General features: G+C 34.3%; 1 protein-coding gene across 1 annotated transcript in view; it reads right to left on the bottom strand.

The window, feature by feature from the left end:
• The window catches only part of LOC120629032 (carbonic anhydrase 1-like), a 35,481-nt gene extending 25,134 nt beyond the window's left edge, over positions 1-10,347 (bottom strand). Inside the window, exon 1 of the mRNA XM_039897774.1 lies at positions 10,038-10,347. Coding sequence (XP_039753708.1) covers positions 10,038-10,074 — 37 coding nt within the window. The 5' untranslated portion in view covers positions 10,075-10,347. The remainder of the gene's footprint in view (positions 1-10,037) is intronic.
• Between the last annotated feature and the right edge of the window lie 14,760 nt (positions 10,348-25,107).

The raw sequence follows: 25,107 nt of genomic DNA, 5'->3' as shown, positions 1-25,107 counted from the left end.
CCGTTTTAGTTTCCCGTTTTAGTTCTACGTATTCCTATTTTTACAAAACAGTTTAGGTATATATTACCATTCGACCACGAGATGCTAGCTGTTCACACCCTATGTTTGTATTTATGAAATGGAATTTAGATCAATTCGTCTTTTTAACGAGTATTTCCCAAGGTTAATGCATAAACACAAATATCCCAATAAAGAAGGAATGTATCGAAAGATGGGATCGTCTATTTTAACTTTTTTAAACCTGTTGCTTTATTTGTTTCTTTACCACTTTATTTATAATAAAATCTATTTTCCAGGATGAACGTAAAGAATCATGAATGTTTTAATTAGTGTCTGCATTGCTATAGTAGTCATTTCATAAATTTTTATTATATCTCGCACTCGGTCACGTTTTTATTAGTTTTATTCACGCCACCAATCAAATTAATTCTTGATTTGCGAATGAAAAACGATTAGTGTCAATTTCCGCGTTGGAACTTTGAAGTTGGAACGTCGAGGTCACTACGACTTAAACTCTCTCGATTAAAGATGCATGCGCCCACGCCGGTTTGCAATCAGTTTTCATTTATACGGTCAGTTCACAGAATAAGATAATAGTACCTTAATTAATTTGCAGTACCTACACTGAGTTAAGTCTAAATAAACTAATAGGCATAGGATATAGATGCGAATTCAGTTGTGCACAATGTACTACTTACATTCAATTGAGCTCTATATAATAATTTTTTCAATTACTTCAAAACTCTTAAAAAAACCCAGTTCAGTCAATTCTCTATGTCAATCGTTAAAATGTAACGCTTTTTATATGTGATAGATTTTTGACGATACTTCTTTTGGCGCGTCACCGACACTCTGAAGTTGGCCAAAGACAACAAAGTTGGACTTCAAACATATGTTTGCGTGAGAACTGATAACGAATATTTCACGATATTATTTATTTTGTGATGTTTAAATAAACCTTATTTTACTAGATAATTCGTTATAATAATACTTTCAATTTCTTAAATACCTTTTTTCTATTATTGTTGTAGTTTTTTTGCAAACGTAGAATAAGGCGAAAGATAAAAAAATTTAAAAGATTTTTATCATGTTGCGCCAAAGAAGTATAACTTCTAACGCGTGTACATAAGTACACACATGTTTTTTTACGGTTCTGTTTTGCGATAATCCATAACATACAAACGTGCAAAAAATGAAATCTACCCTCTTCATAATATTGATATAGATTTACTAACAAACGTTACATACTTGTAACTACTTATATATTGTCACACAGAGATAAGCGAACGACACAATACCTTCGCTCTGAACGCTTTAAGCATAATGTGAAGAGGACAAGAGGATAACCGCAAATGATTATGGACTATGAATAACTTTTATACATACGTACTTCCTAAAGTATTTAGGTACTTATTATAAGCGTACATTTATGCTGCAAAATTGTGTTGCAAAATTTATTTATCAATGTATATAGGGATCATAAATCAAAATTTTATTGAGATATTTTCCAGTTTTATAGTAGGTAGTTTTATAGTAGGTAGATACAGTTGGACCCCTATGCACCATGTTTTTTATTTGTCTGACCTAAATTACTATTCTGATTCTTTAATCGAACAGATAACTTATATGCAAAAAAATTACTTTGGTTGGTATTCTCCAGGTTTTTTTTATATGAAACTGGCGAAGCAATTGCTCACGACAGTTAGGAGAATTAGGCACTCAAGCAATTTAGTGCATAGGTTTTTAAATGAATCATATTTTCATAATCCATAACTAGTAACTAAAAAATTCATTAGTAACGAAATATTCATAAAGAAAGTTTCAACGTGCATTTATTAAAAAGTTGTAATTCAAAAATGTTTATTTTGTTTTGTTTTATTCTTGTAGACATTATCACAGGCACTTATGAAGCGTTCATATATTTAACGTGTTAACACTAATGTTAGGTGAAGGTGATAACTGAATTCGTTAACTAAAAACTAAAGCTAGAAGAGCCCACAACAAACTTAGCCAGTTTTTTTTTTGTTATCACCTTCTGACAGTCGAGTTAATGTATGTAATTTCAGTCAAACCTACGCCCCAGGATGATGGACGTCTTTCTTACAAGCAATGCGAATTGTTGCGCTGTTTATAGGCGATGGTTTCTCTCTTACCACTATTATCAGTATAATAAATATAATAGCCTAAGGACCAAGTCTAATCAAAGACTTATCGAAGAATACTTAGTAAAACGTATTTATCTACATAAATCTACTGAATACCTTCATCAATTATTGATAAGCCATATATTACCATGAATAAACCATTGATTTACATAGATATTGAAATTTAATTATTGTGTATAATTATAAAAGCTGCTCGTCTTTACCCACTTTTACATTAGCAAAATCCTAAATATATTTATTGACTTTCTATCTTTTATCAGTTTTATAAAAACTGTGATCAGAAAAAAGTACGCGATATCATCCGCGTATCCTTTTCTAAGAAGATTAATTTTGTCATAAGTTGCTACAACTTACAAGGAAGACATTTAACAAAAGGGAATTAGATAATACCTACCTACTGTCTTGAATTACGCGTTATGTTCTAACCATATCTACTTAGGTTTAAAATAACAAGTTATTATCTGCACGCAATGCTAAAAAGGTTTAATGACATAAGCAAAGGTTGTATGTCTTTTGTACCCGTTTATTATGACGATGTTGAGGAAGTTAAGTGTAAGTTGCAACCTTCACGGTTGTTAGCTCACAAACAAGAAATTAACTCTGCTACTCTTAAACTTTTTGCAAATCTTTTTCAGGAAAATTTAGCAGAAACATTAAAACGCTTATTTGCATTTGTATATCGGCGTTATGGTAATAAGTATTTAGAAATGTCATACTTAGGCAGCAACAGATTGTTTCTTTTGTAAAATCAGTATTAAAGATGGTTAAAAATACTCGTACTTTTCCTTTATTCGATCCCTGTTACGTTTTAGCCAGTAACAGAGTAGAGGCTGACTGATAATCAGTAGCGTGCACTTCAGACATGGACAAAAGCAGTGCTTACCCTAAAATTGATATATAACTCTTGTAGGAGGAGGATTTTTGCCATTTATGCAATTGTCCTACTATATGCATACCCTGGTAAGAAACCCAGTGCACGCCACTGCTGATAATCTAGAGCTTTTAATTATTAGGTAGGTAAAAAGATTACCTGTCTTGTAGATTACTTATATGTCTTAGCAAATCTCTATACAAAATTATTCCTTACTAATATTATAAACGAAAGTGAGTTTGTTTGTTTGTCCATCTCTCTAACTAAACTTAATTTTCTATATATAAAATTGCAAAATTTAGCTATCCGCCTTTACAGGTAAAACGGCGAATGCAAAACTAAGACGTAATTTCTATGTAAATATAGTTTTATACCGCTTGAACTTCGAAAATATTGGCGTGTATCAGTATTTTTTGTGATTTCAAACTATCAGTTGCTAAGTTTTTTGTTATCAATACCAAAATTAAATAATGTTTATCTATGGAACAAGGGTCTCTAATATCGTCGCGTTCGCCGATGGCTTTACGAGTACGGCCATGCCACTCGGCAGGAAATAAAACCTTTAATTTCTCCAAAAATAAGATGTTTTTTGCATATAGTAGATACTTCCGAACATCATGCCTATTAGGTATTTTTTATTCCAGGAAAACAAATGGTTCCTACGGGATTTCTTATAAACCGTAATAAACGCGGACGAAGAATTCGGGCATCGGCTACTACTTAGTTTATTAAACCAGCGATGTTTGTATCAGTAGAAAACTGCTTTAATACTAGTAACGATAAGTACCTAGATATCACAATAAGATTTACATTTAACATAGTAGGTCTAATACATAAACGATATTATGGCCATTTTGAACAATGTAAATCTATTAGGCTACGATATGAATACAATCATGCATATGAATTCGCCAAATACTCGTAGATTCTAATGTTTTATTCATTTCCCAGACTTGACTAAAATAAATATGCAAACGTTACAGCCTTTAAGAAAAAATGCGATGAATCCTAGGGCAAATACCTCAGAAATCTGCAATTTTTATTAAAAGCCAACTTATTATTATTAAAGTATAAAAAATATTGCTCTGTTTATGAAGTATTATCCCACGAGGGTATCGTTATTCATAAATCCATGGAGTCTGATGAAAAAATATTGGTACATAAGTACATACCAATCTTGAACGGGCCGGAACGAGTTTTTAAAGTAAATTAAATTTTTCAATTAATTTTTAGAGTAAAAATCCTTTTGAAAATATTAAAAAATAGAAATAGTATAGATTAATGGAGAAGTTTATTTTTAAAACATACTTTATACTAAAAAGTAATGAAAAGATTGTTTACATATTAAGACAAGTTGGATAAATAGAGTTTAGGTATGTACCTATTATTTAGGTACCTACTTGATCTGTGTTTTTTATTGACCAATTAGTAATCTAGGTACGATAGCATGTAGGCGCGTACCTAACAGACTTAACAGCCTATTAACAGCCTATCATCCTATCAGGAGCACTTACATGAACCATAGTCCATACGCATAATGCCATATTGCCTTCTACAATACCTACCTAAAGTATAACTTACCTACTAATGTAAATAAGTAAGATTTTTTTATTACTCTTGATGTATTGGTGATGTAAAAGTAGAATAGAAGAGATAGGAATAAGAGAGAGTAGCGTCCGGGATAAAAAAGATAAGCAGTAATAGGCTTGGTTTGATCATGAAATGCAATGCAAAGGTCATGTTACTATATTAATAATAATAGTAAAGGGCAAAGAAGTAGAGACAGTCCAAAGAAGAGATGGATGGATTGAGTGAAAGAGGACAGCAATAATTGACAGTTGGAATGATTTGTCATATCTGTGGAACGTGTTTATACGGGTAATAAAACTGTGTGAAAGAAGAAGTTGTGCCTAACCCTATATAGTAGGTATGGGAAATAAGAATGTAAAAATACGCGACCATTGTAGAATTACTTGGGTTGTCAGTAATCTGCATTTATTTTCTTATGCGCGCTACCGTAATCCGTATTATGTTAGGTATACAAAGAACCACATAATTAAGTACATACAGAAGCACACGTCTAATATTAAATCAAGTGATGTCTAGAACTTAATCGGTTAGACACTTAATTCCATGTAGCAGTTGACAGTATTTTTTTTCCTAGAATGTTCTAAACGTTTACCATAAAATGGGAAAATGGGTAAAGTTTGTATACTAGCAACATTCCGCCGTCATCCGAATACAACGCGATACGCGATCATCGCGCGAATAAGCGATGCTACCATCGCGTGCTCGCGCGAAAACAAAAACTGGGTGTCCTAATAGAACGCGAATTCGCGATCATCGTGCGAATCGACGATGCAAGCGGCGACGGATTCCGCTTCGTTTCGCAGTTTGCGCGTAGCATTGGCGCTAAGCATGGATGTCAGAAACGCCCAGTTTTTACTTTCTGGAAATATTTCCAGAAAGTAAAAACTGGAAATATTTCTGGTATTTATAGTAATCCATATATATGTATTACCTATTCTGCGAGTCTCGACAGCAATGAAAAAGAACGACGTGGGTCACAAAGTGCTTTGTTAAAAATGAGGGTCCCTGCCCTTCACCCGCTACCCGATAACGCGACGCGATTGTCGCGCGAATGTCTGTTAGGACACCTATTCGACAGCAACATGTTTGATCGCGCATTCGTACGAACCAAGTTCGCGCGAATAGATTTTTAAACATTTAAATCGCGCGAACCCATCGCGCAAATACCATTTAGGACACCTATTTGAGATCACTTTCTTTGAGCGCGCGTTCGTACGAGTAAAATTCGCGCGAATTTGCGATGATCGCGCATTCGCGTTATATTAGGACGACGCCTTACCCTTTTTTTGGACAAAATGCACTACATGCAATAATGGCCGAATGAAGGTTCTGTATGTTCTTAATTCTGTGGAAATAACGATATCTTAATTGCTTACGACGTAGATACATCGTTAATTCAAACACATTGGTAGTTACTCTTTCAAATATAATTTCTTTCTGACCAGTATCTTGGGGACGATATTCAAAACCATTGTCACGAACGTTTTATCGCTGCCAATTACATTACTTGTTTGGATTGTCGTGTTAAACGACTTGGAAAAAGAAATTGAAGTATTAGGACACAAGGTTAAGATAGGCTACTACCAGTACAAAAAATAAATTAATAACCCCACGTAGGTTAAACGGTTTATTTTTCTCTTTGTTTTTCTTCTTAGATTTCATTGCATGGCGTGCAAAATTATTTTTCGTTGTTGCTTCGTACATTGCTATCAAAGACACAATGGTAACCATGACAATAAATGAAATTATATTAAGAAAAATTATGTATGATTCAAAGTAAACAAGACAAAAAAACCGTCGTAACAAAATAATAAGGTAAAAATTAACGGACCATCCATGATTTTTATAGTTCCTTAAGTATGTATGAATCGCGAGTGATTTGTTGATATCCGTTTAGGACTTCTGTTGTCTATTTCTAAAGATTTCATTAGTTCCGCATAAAATTTATATAGGACCAACTGGACAGGTTCGGTAGGAATTACTTCCCATTGTTTAAAATTACTTTAACATTTTTGTTTAGCAAATTTATTTTAACACGAATTATGTATTTTCGAAATCTGAGATATTTCCGTGGAAGTACTTTAATACTATTATAGAAATTCTATTAATGTATCATTGCAGTAAGAGCCGTTAGAGATTTCTCTCAAAATATCTTTGTTTTTTTACCCATTTTTAACACACTTAAAAAAACGAGAACAATACTATTCGACTAGGTATGTTTTTTTTTTAAATTATAAGGCGCCATTGGATTGAAGGTATATATGAATTTGACAAATTCAGAATCTATGACTATGAGTTTAAATTAAATAGATAGCTCTTTTTACCCACAGACAGCAGAGAAAGAAAAGTGTAGAACTCCTAAATGAAACCTGCCATCTATAGATTTTGGATTACATTGATTATTTATTTATTATTTTTGGGCGGCAGATACTGATGAAACATAAACTATTGAACTTGGGGTCGCGTCAACTAATTTTAACAAAAAAAAAAAAAAAAAATAGAAAAAAAAATGTTTATGTGTGATATATTTTTCATTTATATAACATAGCTTATGGACAACAACAGTATTATATTTTTAAAGTTAAAGCGTTATGAAAGATACGACGCAACGTAATTAAATGTTTTAACAGTAGTCAAAAGTTTACCAATTTACGAGGGTGTCGTTTTTTAATTATGTAATTTTATAATTATCTAATTTATGTATGCGTTATATTTACTCATAGCTAAAACTTGTAATAATAAATTCATTAAATTGATTATTCGGTAGCAAAATTTAATTCTTACGGGGTGAAAAATTATGAAATGGCTCTGGTCATAATTATAACCACTGATTCAACCGATCTACAAGACTTAGAGGGATGAAATTGCATTCATTCTTTTGATGTGGTTCCTATTTATTGGTTGAATTTAAAAAATTTATAGGATTATGAACCATTCCTTTTAAGTAATATATGAACATGTCACAAAAACCTAGGCCGACCGAAAAGTACCAGATAATTGAGAAACAAGATATTTTTTTTCCAATCCGCAATCATCCGAGCTAGTTAAAGGTCTTTTGAGGTAACTAAGTTTCCATGAAACATTAATAACCATATACAAGGCCAAAAATATTAGTATAGAAAACTTAGAAAGGAATTCTTAAATCTTTGTTACTTTCCAAAATATCGGGGCATTTGCAATCGTCCTTTTTTACGCAAAGACTCGATTCGTCCAATTTTCGTGCGACATACTTAATACTTTTACTTTTGTTTAACGAGAACTTGTTTTTGCACTTTTAACTTAAGAACCTCACATAACTGGACCGTTTCAGCATGCGACGTTGCAATTTTAAGTTATTTTTTAATCATTACTGATTAATATTAAAATTTATGCTATATCTAGTTCCTGTGCGTTTACTTGTCTGAAGTTTATCCGATCCACGCCCGAAATTAGTAATCTTTAGATGGCAGATTAATAACATGCAATCATGTTTTAATTATGCAAAACCTCAGTAATTGTACGTAAGATTTATTTTTAATTGTTTGGCGATTGTAATAATATAAATATAAAGTATACTTTGGTAATGGTCAAATGCCTATAACAGGTAAGTAACGTAGCGGCCTACAATTCAGAACTGCCATTCTGCTATGATCATGACGATCTAGCAGCTAAACAACATCGAACGCATAGGATATAGAACCTATAGATTTCTGTGTGGCTATAATAAGCAGAGGTCCCTTTTCAAAAAATAATTCTATATCTATTTTTTATGTCAACATACATAATTTTGTAATGCGTTTTCCCTATCGATAAATAAAGTATAAGTGTTTCTTAAAAGCGATCAAGGCTGCCCCAGTGGTAAAGTTTTGCACAGCTACCGACACAATTACCTGAACACTTTAAATAGGCCAATGCTCGCTGCACGCAACGAGTAAGTATTTTTGGCGTTATTCTTGATTCGCGGTAAATGTTTTCGAGTTGTGTTAGTAAATCAACCCAACAAATAGTATTTGTGATACCAATTTAAGTTTTTTGCGCATTATACCTTGGGCATATTGGACTTTTAATCGATTGTATTCTGAGAACTATAAGATGATATACGGACATAGTATTTACATATTACCTATTTAGATAATTACAATAATATTTAATTGTTTCGACAATAGTATTTAGCTATAAAAATAACATGACAGTATTAGTTTCCACCATAGCATTTAGCTATTGTCGAAGGATGTTTTCTATTATACATAGACTTATTTTACTAAAATTAATAATAAAGTATCAATCAGCTTCTCTTATGGCCGAATGATACATACTTCTGCAATACTCACTGTAGTAGGTAACTATGATATATTTTAGGAGAAAATTAAATATAATTAAAAAGCTAGTTTAGATAGTAATTTATGTGTCAATGCTCTGTTTTCTTACTGTAAATCACATATGTATTTCCAAAAAAATAATAAACCCTAAAAATAGCAAATCCCTTCCCTTCCTTCCCTTTTTAGGTAAACTGATTTTTAACAAATTTTTCAACTTTTAAAATAAATAAGTAAAAAGTTAATGGCGATACAATCCTTGTACTACGAAAACTCTGCCTTATCGTTCTTAGCATCGTTCAATCTGGACCAGTTTTCGTTTTCCTTGAATACGATACATATAGGTATATTATGCATGGCCTGCGGTTTCGTCTGCGTTAAATAAAAAAAAAATAAGTTTCAATCTCACCTTCCTCAACAAAAAGGTTAAAATATACAAAACCCTCATATTAATACTATTTTGTGGTACATAAATATTTACATAATACGTGTAAAAGAAATACGTTGATGTACCTAGGTACTCATTACTTTTATATTTTTTGAATAATTTTTACTCCGACATGAATGATAAGAGATGAAGGTTAATTAAAGAGATAAATGATAAAGCGAAGTCCATTAAACATTTGTTTGCAACACGTGATGAATTTCGTGTCTTGTATATTTACCCATACTTAACTACTTTCATTCATTAAAAGTTTTTAATATTTACAATTTACGTCTATATAAACATGCTTGCATATCATTTTACAATCAACAGGTGTGTTGTGAGTATAACTACAATAATTTCAACGTAGGTAAATATTTGTGAAAACCCTGAAATTACGTCATTTAACGTGTTTTAATCGTTTCTGACTCATAATTATTGCTGTTTATAATTAGGTATTTAATTAAATATTGATTTGCAAAAAATTTATTCTTTTAAAATAAAGCAACAATGAGAAGTCTGAGTGTAGAGTACTAACGTACCCACTTAGATCCTATATTAAGTTACGAAACTCTGATAATATTTTTTTACAAAACTTAAAGTAGGTTTCGTAGTCACGTGCCGCGATGTAAACAAACCGGTTCTACCTACTCGCTTCAGTTTTATCACTTTTTTTAATGAGGTAAACTCACCATTTTCAACTGAGTATCCCCAATCCTGGCTGGCCATTATCACTACTTTGTGTCACTATTGATACTGTGTCGCGTGAAAGCCGGGTGAATGTATGAGATCGTGGTTGGGTCGTGACTGCGTGCGAGTTCGCGCGGGGGCTCCGCTTTATACGAGGGTCAAGCTCAATGCATGAGGCGCAGGCGGGCGCGATCGCGGAAGAGGGCGCGGGGATGAGGAGAGCCTCTGAACGAGAGGTGCCGCGCGCGCGCACTCCTCCGAGCCACTGAGTTCCGCGAGTTCTATGTGCGCTCCGGCGACCGGCAGCCGGCTCCGGCGTCAGCGTGATCGCCGCAACCGCTCCGCCCCTCTACGCTTTCTAATCCACCGTAATTATATAATAAACTCAGATTATAAACAAACTATTTGCTCATCAAATAATTTGTCACATGGCATTGCGACGAACTATTAAACTCGTCAAATAATTTGTCACATGTCAATGCGAGGAAATCTAGATAACATATTGTTATGTGTTATCACAGCATCAAATTTACTGTTCATTTAATTCTTGCCAGCCTACAATTTTATTTTAATAGTTAGAACTGTAAGTGCCACACACTAAGATGCAAACTTCTTCTAAATAGGTAGGGCCCGTATTGAATTATAATTTTCTGCTAGTTTTTTAGGAAACAACGTTCTGACAGCACAAAATATTGATTTCATTTGTATAATTACCTACCTATCTAAAAAAAACAGTGTCACATGACTTATAAGTTAGCTCCTTTTTTTTTGCTTATTATTTAAAACAATTATCAAATAACTTACTAGTATTCTAAATTAATTTGGTGCACCAAATAAAACGCTTCGCTCATATTATAGGCATCAGCTTTATACGAAGGCATGAACTTGTAGGTTCAGCCTACTGGCTACTGGGAGGGTGGCTTTAACTGGATGCCGATGTTGTAGTTTAAAGAAGCCATTTGTATCATGTTAATGCTAATGCATTTATTTAATTATACATTTTCTGCATCAATACGGGATGAAGAATTTGGTTACGTGAAGTTACGTAAATAAACACGTCAAAATCAACTGTAGTTACAATTTAAAATACATATTTTGTGGAATCACTAAATAATAAATCCATTTTTGCATAATTTAAGGTGCTGAATGCTGCTAAGTTAGGTTGAATTTTAAAACAACTTAAAACTAAGTACCAATAAATAAAATCTATGTAGTTATGCTCTTTGCGCAGTTATTCTACTATAATTTTGAAGTGCTTTTCCATATTTATTAAGTTTTTGGATATAAAAAAAATAGTTGATATAATAATGTTAATAAATACTAATTTACACTGATATTTTCTATAAGTCAAAACACGAGTAAAAATACATAAATATAATGTAACTATTCAACAAATTTTAAATTGAAAAAAATTCAAATCGCTAAATATTTGAATGTCTGTTCGATCCCCGGGTTAGGCCAATGAATGAAATGAACTATGGGAGTTTTCTTTCAGAAAATTCCTAGTACCTCTCCAGAGTTTGGAAATTGGCGATCATTCGCCCACGTTCCTGGGAGAGCATGATTTGAGAGGGAATAAATAGGGAGTGCCCTGTGTTTGCGCACACACTTTTGCACTATAAAATCTCGCGTACTTAATAATAACTCTCTGCAGATTTACCACTGGTCAGGGAACTGTTTTTTTTTTGTTATATAAATAAAATGTAGTTTTCTTTTTAGTTTAACTAAGTTTATCAATACGTGGAACAAAATACGAACCATTCAGTACTAGGTAAAATCAATGTATGAACGTCTATAAACTCTAGATCTATATAGTGTAGTCTAAGCTTCAAAGATCTTTTAGTGTAACCAAACAAGAGCGCGATTCATTCAACCACTAATTACTACTTTGTAGCATAGACTATAGAGTAAAAGACCTGATCTTTCAATATTTTAAATAAAGTTACCATTATTAAATATATAACGTCGCCGGTCATCGGTCGGATTGATCGGATTGATACCTATTTCATTTTACATCATTTGACGGAGTTTACTTTAAAATTTTCCCGTCCCGTTGTCCCTTTTGCTACGAAATAAAAAAAAATGTTCCACCATTTTATCAGAAGTAGAGCTTTTTGCGACAGAGCTCGTCACTCGGCGACTGCTTATTTCTTTCATTACTGCAATGCTGCCTTAAAGGGTGTGGTTGCCGGCGTAATTAGGGCTTAAAACCTACACCTCAGGTTGATGGACACAGGCCAGTTGCAGGACTTGTTCCTGGCATGCCCTGCGAAGTGATGCTCTGTTCATAGACACTGGTTTTTCATTTACCATCAGACCTTCTGGTTGGTCCGCCAATTAGTAGGTCCTACAAAAAAAGTAACTGAAACTGCTTGTTAAAACGTAAATAAATCTTGCACTACTTAACTACTGATAGCCAAGCGCAGAAAACAAATTACATTGTTAAAACTACACAATAATAATTGTAATTTTAATTTTCAAATGTAAATGCGTTTGTTGTAAGACAATGAAATGCCATTTTCATGGTTTTTATTCTTCAGCAATTTGTATCGGAGTGAATTTATTTTTATTTTCCCTAAGTTGGTATACTATTATCTGATATCACTCTTATAAATAGATCTCCACTTGAGGACTTCTAAGTACTCTTGATTGCCTCTAAGTATTTTCTGAATTTACCTACCTACTTGTAGATATTGTTCGTCCCATTGCTGTGCATATTCAAATTCAAAATTTCTTTATCCATGTAGGCACTCATCATAGTTACTTATGAAGCGTTCATACATATATGTTTACATTATTGTCAGGGGATGGTTATAACTTCGTTCGCCAACTTAAACCTAAAGCTACGAAGGTTTAAAATGAGCCCTGGTCTAAGAAAAGCCCACAACACACTTAGTCAGGTAGCCCACAACAAACTAAGTATAGGCTCCTTCTCTCATAGTATAGACCCACCACGCAGCTCCGATGCTTTAATTGGAATTTAATTTTTTTTCTTTAATATTTGGACTAGACACGCGTTACATATTAGGATGATGCAGCATAAGATGGAGCGCGCTTGCCTAGAAGATGTCTATTCACTCTTGATAACCCATCTCCAAGCTGTGTATGTTTCGTGTGGTGGGGGCAAATCAGAATACAGTTATCATATATTATGATGTCGTCATATTATGTAAAAAAATAATATACTACTAAAAATACTGGCCCTTAGTTAATCTTAACAAAAACCGGGGCCCAAAAGTCATATATTTGTCGACCGATTGGCACAGTGGGCAATGACCCTGCTTACCGAGCCCAAGACTGTGGGTTCGATTCCCACAACTGGAACAGAGAATAGTGTAATGAACATGGAAGTTTTTCAGTGTCTGGGTGTTTATCTGTATATTATAAGTATTTATGTCCGTATTATTCTTAAAAAAAATATTAATCAATCGTCTGTCTTCTGAGTACCCAAAACGCAAGCTAGCTACGCTAACTTTTGGGCTAGATGGAGTTGTGTGTATTGTAGTAAAAAAAAAATTATACCTATATATTATTAACTAAATAAGCCATAGTCACGCATTTAATGTTGAACAAAATACAATAATTAAAAGATGCCTTTTTATCGCCACTCATAGGCACAGGGTATTTTTTTTTCCTTTCTTCTATTAGGATACACACACTTGGCGACACTTATATCAAGTGGTCAGTTTGCATACAAATATGAGTACTGAGTAAGCGGTACAACACTACGTTACCCTTGGTTCAAGCGGTTGCTACCCGAGGCTAATAACGGACGACTTGACTCGGTATCCGAAACGGGGCAATGCATATTGCTTAATACTGCTAGTAGGGAATTTCAGTCTATAGACTGAAACACTCAATACTAAAAATTATCGGCCCGAACCGGGAATGGAACCCTTTTTTTGCCGTGGTGGAAAAGCTTTTTTGATACCTCCGACCCTTGGGCCGGACGGAGGTTATGTGGAACTCCCCCCGCTAAAGGGGGTGTACCCAAACTAAAAACCACCACGGCATGTCGCTCTTGTTGGCTTTGTTATACGCCCGGGGAAACGGGAATCGAACCCTATTCCTCGTTATCCGTAGTCGGACACTAACCACTAATCTACTTATGAGTGATCAATAAACTGCTGATCTTCGTAGCCGGATGCGGAACAGCGGAACAACATTGAGCTCTGTCGCCTGTAGCTTGCCTTGCTTTAGTTTGCACGCCGCCATTTTATTATAATATTAAATACCGAACTATAATTTACTGACCGAGTGAAGCGAGGTCTTTATGCTGACATCTATAATCGTTTGCTAGTCTTACTAGATAGTTATTTTTCTCTGTTACTACAATTATTTGTACAAGGGAAACAACAGACTATTTTCGTACATTTTTAATAATGTCATTTGCAACGAACCAAGCGGTGATACTTCGTCTTCACTTTTGGAGGAGCAAGTTCGATTCCCGGCATGCACCTCTAACTTTTCTAAATTATTTGCGTTTTAAGCAATTAAAATATCACTTGCTTCCTACAACACCTATATACCTGAGAGTTCTCCATAATGTTTTCAAAGGTGGGTGAAGTCCACCAATCCGCACTGGGCCAGCGTGGCGGTCTACGGCGTTTGCCTCTTCTCGTTGTGGAAGGAGACCCGTGTCCTGTAGTGGGCCAGTAATAGACTGATATGATGAGTGTGCAAACAACTCTCACCACTGTGCCAAACCTTATATAGCTTTTTTTTGATGCAAAATACCCAGAAATATAATTTAACCAAAAATTCAAAAAATCTTCCAATTAAAGAATATTATATAGCAGACACACCAGATTGCTACTGTGGAAAAATATGAAATGGTAGGCATTTATTTCAGTAGTGTCAGTGTTTTTATTAGATGTTCTTTGGTCAGAAGCATTTACGCCCGATGTTGTTTTTTGTCGAAAAAAAATTACCTTTTGACAAACTACTCGCACTAAGTAAATACTCTTAAAAATTTAATAAATTTTCCATAGCCCTTTAAACATGTAATCCCTACGTAAAAAAATATATAGTGTCTTGGTAATTTGAAACAGCAGGTCTTAGCTCTCATAGTAATTCAGAGAGACTTGCGATTATAATCGTAGCATTTAAAAATGTCGAGTCATTTTTCACTTTCACTTTAGCTACGTCTAAATAGATAGCCGGTTCGATATATCTAAGTACGGTCATCTCATTACGTATTGCAATTGATAATTATGGCCTTTACGATAACCTGCTGCTTGATCTACTGGAGAGAGCATAAATTACCAATTGAACCGCTTCAAGAGTCCAGACTTGCCTATTAAACCTAGAATTTGCAATAGTGTGCAGTGGCGCAGTTGTTTTACCACGGGACACGGGGCAAAATCATATCAAATGCTTGCAATCCAGAGCGCAACTGGTTGAAAAATATTTATTTATTTAGTCATACATCTTGTTAGAACTGCAGTGCCACTTACACACACACTAATTAGATGGAAATACATTTCCAACTTCAAATGAAATGAATGAAAGATGACATTAAACGTTAGACAAGACATTATATTATTATAGTGTACTGTAGTGGTACTCTGCGAATATTAAAGTAAAAAAATAAAAATAATAAAGTAAAGGAATATTAAAGTACACTCTGCTTGACAAATGTAAAAAATAAAATATTTTTTTATAATTTATCTCGAAACTGTATTATTCTCTACACTATATTCTTTTATATGATATGTGAATTGTTTTTTTTTTCTTTTTTAAGTAAATATCCAAGAAAGTAAGTCCGTCGCATCTATTGGCAGCATTTATACACGCAAGTGGTGGAGAGTGGCTAGTTTTATTGTTATTGGTCGTTGTTCTTACGTTTATTTTTGCCATGATCTGTTTTGTGTTAAAGAAATTGCTGTCCAAGAGCAGTTTGAATGAGAATAGATGCCATGCTTCGTGCAACAGTGATTCAAGAAGGGACCACGAACAATTTATTTTTTCGTGGTGGTGGTTATTGGCTTTTGGGGCACGTATACAACACAGTTGGCTATGAAAATCTGGAGCATCGACGTCTTCTCGTAAGATTTGGCACTATATCGGGCTCTGTGTTGAGCGGTCATTTCGATGCCCCCAAGGAATAAGAACTATTAAGACTTTTTTTTTCAAAATGGCTTAGCGTAGCGTATGATGCCACGTAGGAAATAATTATCAGGGGATATGTTTCATAGAACTACTTACCTCTAACAGGTAAGCCCGCTATGCTTCTAGAAGTGCATCACTTGCCACCAGGTGCGATTATCGACAAGGGCTAACTTAAATATGTTCTGGACGTGGAAGAAATTTATGTGATTTTCCTTTGAACGAAAGCTCGAGCTTTGTTGAGGCTAAGAACTTAAAAGTGAAAATTCTTTGTACAACTAGGATTACATAACTTTATCAAACGTCATTCTGGCCTAATGAACTCCGGGGCCCTGCATCGCGTTGCCCTACGATAGCTACGCCACTACGATGATTTATGATAAATCTCGAAAATAGGTAAAAAAAATGAATACGTACATTAATGAAATAACTAAACAATTAATTAGTAAAATAACTGGTCAAGTGCGCTAATTCGGGTGGGAGATAGTGTACCTATACCTACTTTTTCTAAAATTTTAGGTGAGATAATATTAGGGATAGCAGGATTTTTGTAAATAAACCTCTATCTTTCTTTCTAATTTTTTATATTTATTTTATGTTAATCTCTAATTTTGTATATGGGTCCCCGATCTGAAATAATTTAAAAATTAAAACGTGCTATATAATCTTCAGTTCAATACTCTTTAAACAAAAAAATAATCTCCATAATCAAAATAACTTTATTAATGCCAAAATATTATAGGAACATAAGATTATGTTCGGGTCACCTAATTCTACATCTATAATATAATAATATCTGTATCTACCTAAGCTTTGTCTAATTTAGGATGATAATTTTGGCAGGTCAAGTTTCCTATTTTTTCCGGTAAAATTGGGTAAAATATAATAAGATTATAGATAATGTTACTTACTTCATTGATGAGTACCGTCTTTTTAACCACATCTATCATAACACCACACCACATCACAAAATACATCGAACATTCAAAGTAATTTTATAATATTAAAGTTATTCGTAATAATTTATTACGCTATTATTATTTTTTTAACTTTATAAAATTTGTTTTATAAATATAACCTAAAATAAATTATGTTAAACTAAATAAAATCGAAAACGTCTTCGAAACCACCGTAGCAAGGGACAGTTCCTACTGTTGGCAGCATTGCCCCTTTGGATAACAAAAACTAATTAGTTGGCCAAGGTAACTGCCCGCTCTAGGATCACCGGTAGACTCGATAACCCTTTTTGATACTTATATTCTTTAAATAAACTGTTACATGTGTATATAGTAAATTATTATAGTCTAAAAATAATTAGAAAGCATTACACATAACTTTTGAAGAATATTAAAGTTATTTGAAATTATTTATTACGCAATTATTTTAAAAAATAAATTGTTACCTACTTATATAACAAATTCGTTCAGTTTAAATATAATTAGAACCTCTAACTTTTAAGTTATGTGCGTTTTAAGTAATTAAAATATCACATGCTTCAACGGTGAAGGAAAACATCGTGAGGAAACCTGAACAGTTCTACATAATGTTAATTGTAACGTGGCGGACTACGGCCTAAAACCTTCTCGTTGTGCGAAGAGACCCGTGCCCTGTAGAAGGCCGGTAATGGGTGATGATTTTGATGATGAACCTTAGATTAGACGATTGATGACACAAGGCTGTCAACGACAAGGCAACGACAAGGCTGCTTGGAAGCAGGCCACTCCGCTCTCATCTCTCACAAAACAGAAAAATTCTAAAGATTGTTATACTTTAAAATGATGTTGGAAAAGAGCAATCTGCTGAGTTTCCTGCCGGCTCTTCTCAGTGGAATCTGCCTTCCGAACCGGTGGTAGAGTCACAACAAACAGACTGACTTGACGTGCTTATTAATTAGGCCTACTTCAAATAAATGAATTTTGAATTAGAATTTTTGAATTTTAGGAGACTAGCCTCCTACAACACTACTTCGACTACGGTCTTAACTCCTTATTGAACCGTGCTCTGTTGTGGGCCAGTAAGGGTCGATGTGATATAATTAGAAAGCATAACACATGAATATTGCCTGTCGTGTAACCCATAGATGGCACTAATTTAACCAAAAAATAAATGAAATTTATACTCTGACAAAACCTCATCCCATCTGTGAGCTGTCAAAATTATCAACCTAAAGTAGACAAAGCATAGGTAGTAAGTTTATTTGATTTGAAATATGCCAGCCAATTTGAAAATATTTTTATTTAAAAGTTATCGCGAGTTTTAAAAATTTAAGGACTACACCTAAAGAAAAACAATTGTTTTAAGATATTTTGATTATAATATAACTAGGACTTTTCTGATACAGACAGTTCTGTGTTACAAACTTTGGGTATGATTTCAAAAAGGATGTCTAGTGGTTGTTAAATTTTTCTGTGATGCGAGTTCATTAAACGTACACCGTGGGAAGTTTTAAAAATAAATCGGTATGAAAACACAATGTTTAACACGGGTAAGGTTAAACATAAGGTAAGGTATATCGCACCCCATTTCCACTACAAAGATATAGTTAAAGTATGAAAATATTAAGTAAGTTTCAGGAATTTATCATTTCCTTGCGGTTTTCATAAAAAAACTGTGAATGACAGCGCGAGAAGGCATCATGTTCCTGTGGTTCGTTAGGATATCGATACAACGCGTGTTTTCTATCAATCATGGACTATGAAACCTACGTTATACTTATAGCATATGTGGGTATAAACAAAAAGTTATGACGCTGGTTTAAACAAGGAAGTTGACAAAGACGTTCTACAAACCGTTATGTTTATCCGATTTAACCTTTCAAATTGAGACGGTTTTTGGTAGAACAACATAAAGTTACCAACTTCACATTACTGTACCAAATAGCTGGTTTCATTTAAAATCTGCAATTTATTCGCAACTAGCGTTTTTAACTAGTATTTGCCCGCTATTTCATCCAAGCCCAAGTTCAGTTTTCCCGTAAGCCTTTTAGAAACTTACGCGCGGCAAATAAAGCTGAGACCCCAGCTCCCAGGATGCGATAACTATTCCGATACATATATGTCAACAAAGTAACTGTAGCTAAATCGCGATGTATAAATTATTTCATGAAGTTCCTTTCGAACATTTCGTTATTAAAAATCACTAGAAATATAAACTCGACTTCATTTTCAAAATCGTATTCGCAGTAACAAAATTATAATGAACCGTAGCAACATGTAATGGATAGTAGAGTATAAACAAACGTGTTGAAATTCAGTTTAAAAAGTTTTATTCTTAGCGCATAAGTTACGTACTATAAAACTTCTATTTTGGATTTTATGACATAATATTATTATTCTGGTATAATATAACTAGTTGGCCTGATAATAAGGCTTAGAGCTACGGAAAGACCTATGAGAATCTCTACGTTAGCATATTAGAAGAGATCCGTACAAGAACCAGAGTTACGGACATAGCTAAACAAATCGCGATGCCATTCACATATAGATGACAATCACATATAGTTCAGAAAAGTGATGTACGTTAAGGTACACCCAGTAGTAACATATTAATGCGAACACCTCAAATTGATGGAAACAGGGCAGCATGTTGCAGGACGTGCTCCTTGGATGCCCTGTGAAGTGTTTCTCTGTCAGGTGGACCATATGCTTGATCCGTCAATTTTTACAAAAAAAAAAAATATATAGTTGTTTAAGTCTTGTCTACAAGCTTTGCCTCGAGTTTCAGCTGTGTTAAGAAATAAGCATGATGTTAGAAGCATACCCTATAACCTTTCTCAATAAACGTTACGTAAAGCTTGTCCGCTGGACACAGTACAGCCACAGACTTTAAACCCTTTGCATTTACCTTTGTCAAGGTTGTATATGACGTATTTGTTGCAGCTGTCACACCACAGGTCAAATTCTTCACAAACTTCTACAAGGGGCAATGTTGCCAGCATCTAAGGAACTGTGCCTCGCTGCGGTGGTTTCGAGGACGTTTCAGATTTAATTGAGTTTTAAATAGTTTATTTTAGGTTATATTTATAAATCAATTATTTTAAAGAATAAATTTAAAAAAAAAATATTTTGTAACTTTCATAACTATTTTTAGCATAAAATTATGTTAAATTTTATTTGTATTTATATTGTTCTCGAAACACTTTTACTTCACAATTTTGGCGAGCATACAAATTTCGTACTAAGGGTCGGTACAGAAACTAGGCGAGTGATGACGGGCACCTATCAGCAATTATCGCTGTAAGCGAACGAGTGGCTTTTGAATGTTGATAGCTCCGAGCTAAATGGTAACTTGTAACACGCCACAAAAGAGATTAAATGGAATCAAGACCTATTTTCAAATCAAATTGGGGCCATTGGCCTGAATTGTTTCGTATCAAAACTTTTTCGAGTTGCAAGGCCTCGCATCAAGCAAGAATCCTTCCGCGCTTTTTTCTTTTCAATTGTGAAACAACCAGTACTGCTGAAAATATGCCCGGACATATGGAACATATTATGTGGGATATGTACCCCTACCAACACTTAAATGGCTGCTTTCTGGTCTCAGTAGGTACATATCATAAGAAAACTCCGGGATCTTCTAGAGGTGTGTACGAACGAAACAATTCGCTCAGCAACGCTAGGGTTGATCATCGATCCGTGTAGGGATTAGCAATATATCAATAGGTCACATGACGCTTTACCTCAACTAGGTACTGCAAAACTTCGACTCGGCTAATCGAGTCGATTTTCCATCAACTGTGCTCTGGTCACGTTCGTGATACGACACAAAATATAGATAAAAAAATCAAGCAATTTGTTGAAAAAGATTGAATGTATTTTCAGGACAATTAGCCCTTGTCGATAATAGAACCAAGGCTCCCAATTATAAACCCAGGCGGTCAGGTTTAGTGCAAGATTAAATATCACAAGCGGAACTGAAGTTGGGTGGACGGTGTGTGAGGAGAGAAGGTACGATCCCGATGCTACCGATCGTGACGATAATCGAGCTGTACATATAAATTACATTCCACTAGAAAGCACCGGCGCCTGCCCTACACAAGACCGGTTGGGTTCGTGACGGAAGAAACCGTCCTCTGAAGCTAAACAAACATAATTTTAAGCCTTAATATATGTAACTAGTAATAGCAAGTTTGTTAAGTTTGAGTGCTGTGTACCTATTCAATGTTTTCAAAGTTTGTTTTGTTTTAACTTGTAATCGACATATGGAAATGTATGGACTGATACCTAAATAAAGTTTATACCATTCGCAAATGGAATTCTAAATATACCTACTTAAAACAAAGACGTTTAAGAAAGATTTATAGGCACTCGTCGCGGTCGCACTTAAGAGTTATTGCTCTGCCGACGTTAATACATAAAAATCAGATAAATTTATTTGATGTTATACCTATAATCTTATTTCAAACCCCTTGGACACTGTCCAGGAAATCCTCTGCTGAAAAAATAAATAACCCTACCCACTCTTTGAAAAACTGAAATTTCTATAACCTCAATTACATGCATACATTATTTCTGTCGGTACCTTCTTATACACAACAAATATTATATACAACTTCCAAAGATAAATGGATGGACCTTTGTCCCCGAGCAGACATCACCAGCTCGGAGGAATACTTCCTATTGTTACGGATGAGCGAACCACCAGAGCTCACTCCCCAATAATTGTTGGATTTTGCAACATTTGACAATTCAAATTCGGATTTAAATTATTTCAAGTAGCAATACCAATAAAAACAAACTTAGGTAACTAATGCTTATTTCATTCTTAACAACATAGCCAATTGATCATTATTTATCGATAATAAATACGACTCTTCCATCAACTCTACCCTTATTGATGCCCACTTCATTTGTTATAATACGCTCCTTTAATACTAATATGTACCTGACAAAGTGCTTATATCATTTCCAAGGACAATGCAAAGCATTGTGTGTAAATAAATGTATCCTGTCCTTAAATTACCTGTCAAAAGTAAGTCTTTCTTAGGGTTCCGTAATCAGAGCAGAATGAGAAAGGAACGGACAAAATGTATCTGATATAAAGAGCATACTCCAGATACGTACATACATGGGGGTAATTCGGGTACCCCACAACATACCGGACCTTTATGACGTCAACTGACCAGTCACCCTGTATAGTAAAATTTGGAACGACTAGAACATCTCTGACGATCTCACTGGCACAGCAGTAAGCAGTGTCTTAAGAGCGCGGACCTGGACTCGACCCGCGGCGAGGGAAATTTGAGAACTTATAATTCTTCTCTGGCCTGATCTGGTGGGAGGCTTTGGCTCCCCGACAAAGACGTGCCGCCAAGCTATTTAGCTTTTCTTTATTCCGGTACTGAATTAAAGGAAATTTATTTTACCCTATTGCTATACCCTTAACAGGTGAGCGTTTTACCATTTTAGACTACTTTATCGCTTAACACCAAGTGAGATTGCAGTGAAGGGATGTCTTGTAAGGAAACAAAACAAAAAAAACAAAAACTAAGTGAACTAATTTAACACCCCTTAAACCAATTTTGTCTGAGTCACCTACTAAGTATTGGGTACCTAGATGTTTTAGATGTTATTACGAATAATGTGTCCGTTTATGAGACTGTACAATAAAGGGACAATAGAATTGTTTTATAATTGTATCATTGTGATACTCCATCTAAGCAACACTTTATGTAAAACAGTAACTTGCAAAATGCTGATGTAAAGTGACGCTTACTTAGTAATTTATTTAATATATATATTTTAATTTTACTGGACTGTAATCTCACCTAGTGGTAAAAAACGAAGCAATCTAAGATAATAACGGGCTTTCCTACCTGGTAGGGCTATGGCACCCATACACGACTAATCGGTTTCTGTGTGGCATCTTACCAGAACACTAAATACATTCACAGCACGTCGAGCCTCCAACCAGAACAGACCGGAGGAAATTCAGAAATTAAATTAATAAATATAAATAAATATACTACGACAATACACACATCGCCATCTAGCCCCAAAGTAAGCGTAGCTTGTGTTATGGGTACTAAGATGACTGATGAATTTTTTTATGAATAATGTACATAAATACTTTTATATAAACACACAGACACTGAAAAACAAACATTTTTCCAGATGTTTGCCTTGGACTCGGAAAGCATGGTCGCTACCAATTTCGCCAATCGACTGTCAAATAATAAATTCCAATAAAAAATTGCTTCGTTTCGTGCCGCCTTCTTCTCTGTGGTATCTGCCTTCCGAACCGGTAATAGAGTAATAACAAACAGACATACTTGATGTTTCAATTGTGCTTATTTATATTAGGCCTACTTGACATAAATGAGTTTTAAATTTTGAATTTTGGTTGCAGTCAAGGGCTAACTAGTAGCCAAAAAAACAAATATATAACTAGATATAATTCAAGAGAACCATTAAATTGAAATGTATAACCATGTGTTAGCTAATAATTGGTTGCTAATGGCGTGCTAATGTGCGAATCGCTTTGAATAAACGCTATTTCAACAGAATAATGAGATGAACAAAGTTTGTCTTGTCAGACTTCTTTACAATGGAAAGATTTATAACTGCCATGTGCTCTGCATATATTATTAGATTCGCCAATTACCACGACAATCACGTTTCTAACGCCTTTTGTTAAATTAAACTAAATATATTGATCCGCGATTACTTACCTTTTTTTTGTGTGAAGACCACGTGTTAAGAATGTCAATAATTATTGTTGTACCTACCTTTAAATTTTGTGCCTGACCCGCTTATACGGCTTCTACCTTTAGCATGCTTTTTCTACTACGCATCCCAATTATAAAAGGCTAACAATAAAAGTTGTTCCTTTTCGTAGAAGTTTACTGTACCACTAGATTCTAAATTCGGTGGATCACCTTTGCTAGAAGTCTCACCGGCGCCAAAATAAAAACTTCTAAATTTTGGAGCATTGTTGCAAGGTTGCCTACTTTTCGATATTACACAAGAGATTTCGGAGAGTGTGCTTAGGAACTATTTGATTTAGCTCTCTAGTTTTATCTTTTTACCATCGAATCGTCAAATGAAGGATCTTACGATCTCATCCTTACGTGGTTGATTTACACCATGGACACGTAAGAAGCGATTTGCATACTTTTTTAGTATACGCATAGAAAATATCTGAATATCTGGCTTCAGTTTTCTCTGTGACCTATAATAATAATCTTCATTTGATTTCTTAAAATCACACATAGTACCGTAACAATGTTTAGAATAGTGAAATAATAGTATACAATGATTTCCTCACTAGGATACCCAATATATATAATATATCTAGTAGGTACCTATTAAAATAAGAGTGAAATTACATCTTCTTGGGGCGCGTTACACCTTAGGCACCATCTTTACCACCAGTGAAGCTCTTGTTTGTCCATATACGTAGGTACCTACTTAAAAAAAATAGACTATTGGTGATATCAATATAATAATTATGTATCTGTTTCGTATTAAGTATTTTATCAGAACCTATTTATGGAGTCAACGTCACCAAGTCAACGCCACTAGGTAAAAAGCTTCCGGCATTTTCAAGTTTTCTACTTGTTCAGATATGAGTTAATAATAACGATTCACAAGTATCCTTATACTATTATAAATAATAGTGTACTTTGCTAACTTCGTAAGGAGATTAGATAATCATAAACAGACAAACACTCATGACTGCTGCTGCTTTCTTATGTCAAGTATGTACTTCAGTTCACCTTTAACCAGAATTACTTGAAATCGTATTTATAGATGCAATTAGAGATACTCATATAATTGGAGGAGATAAATTTGGTTTTACCTGCTATTCTTATATGCTAAGCTACATAATTTTTATTATTTTTGAATTTATAAGAATTATGTAGCTTACCATTAATGTATTGTGGAAGTACAAAAGACCTATGCCCAGCAGTGGACGTCGATTGGTTGAGATGATGATGATGATGAAGCCACATAATTTTTAAGT

The sequence above is a fragment of the Pararge aegeria genome, chromosome 2 (genome assembly GCF_905163445.1).
Source record: "Pararge aegeria chromosome 2, ilParAegt1.1, whole genome shotgun sequence".
Taxonomy (NCBI): domain Eukaryota; kingdom Metazoa; phylum Arthropoda; class Insecta; order Lepidoptera; family Nymphalidae; genus Pararge; species Pararge aegeria.
Note: the sequence above shows the minus strand (reverse complement) of the source record. Positions and strands in the feature narration are given on the sequence as shown.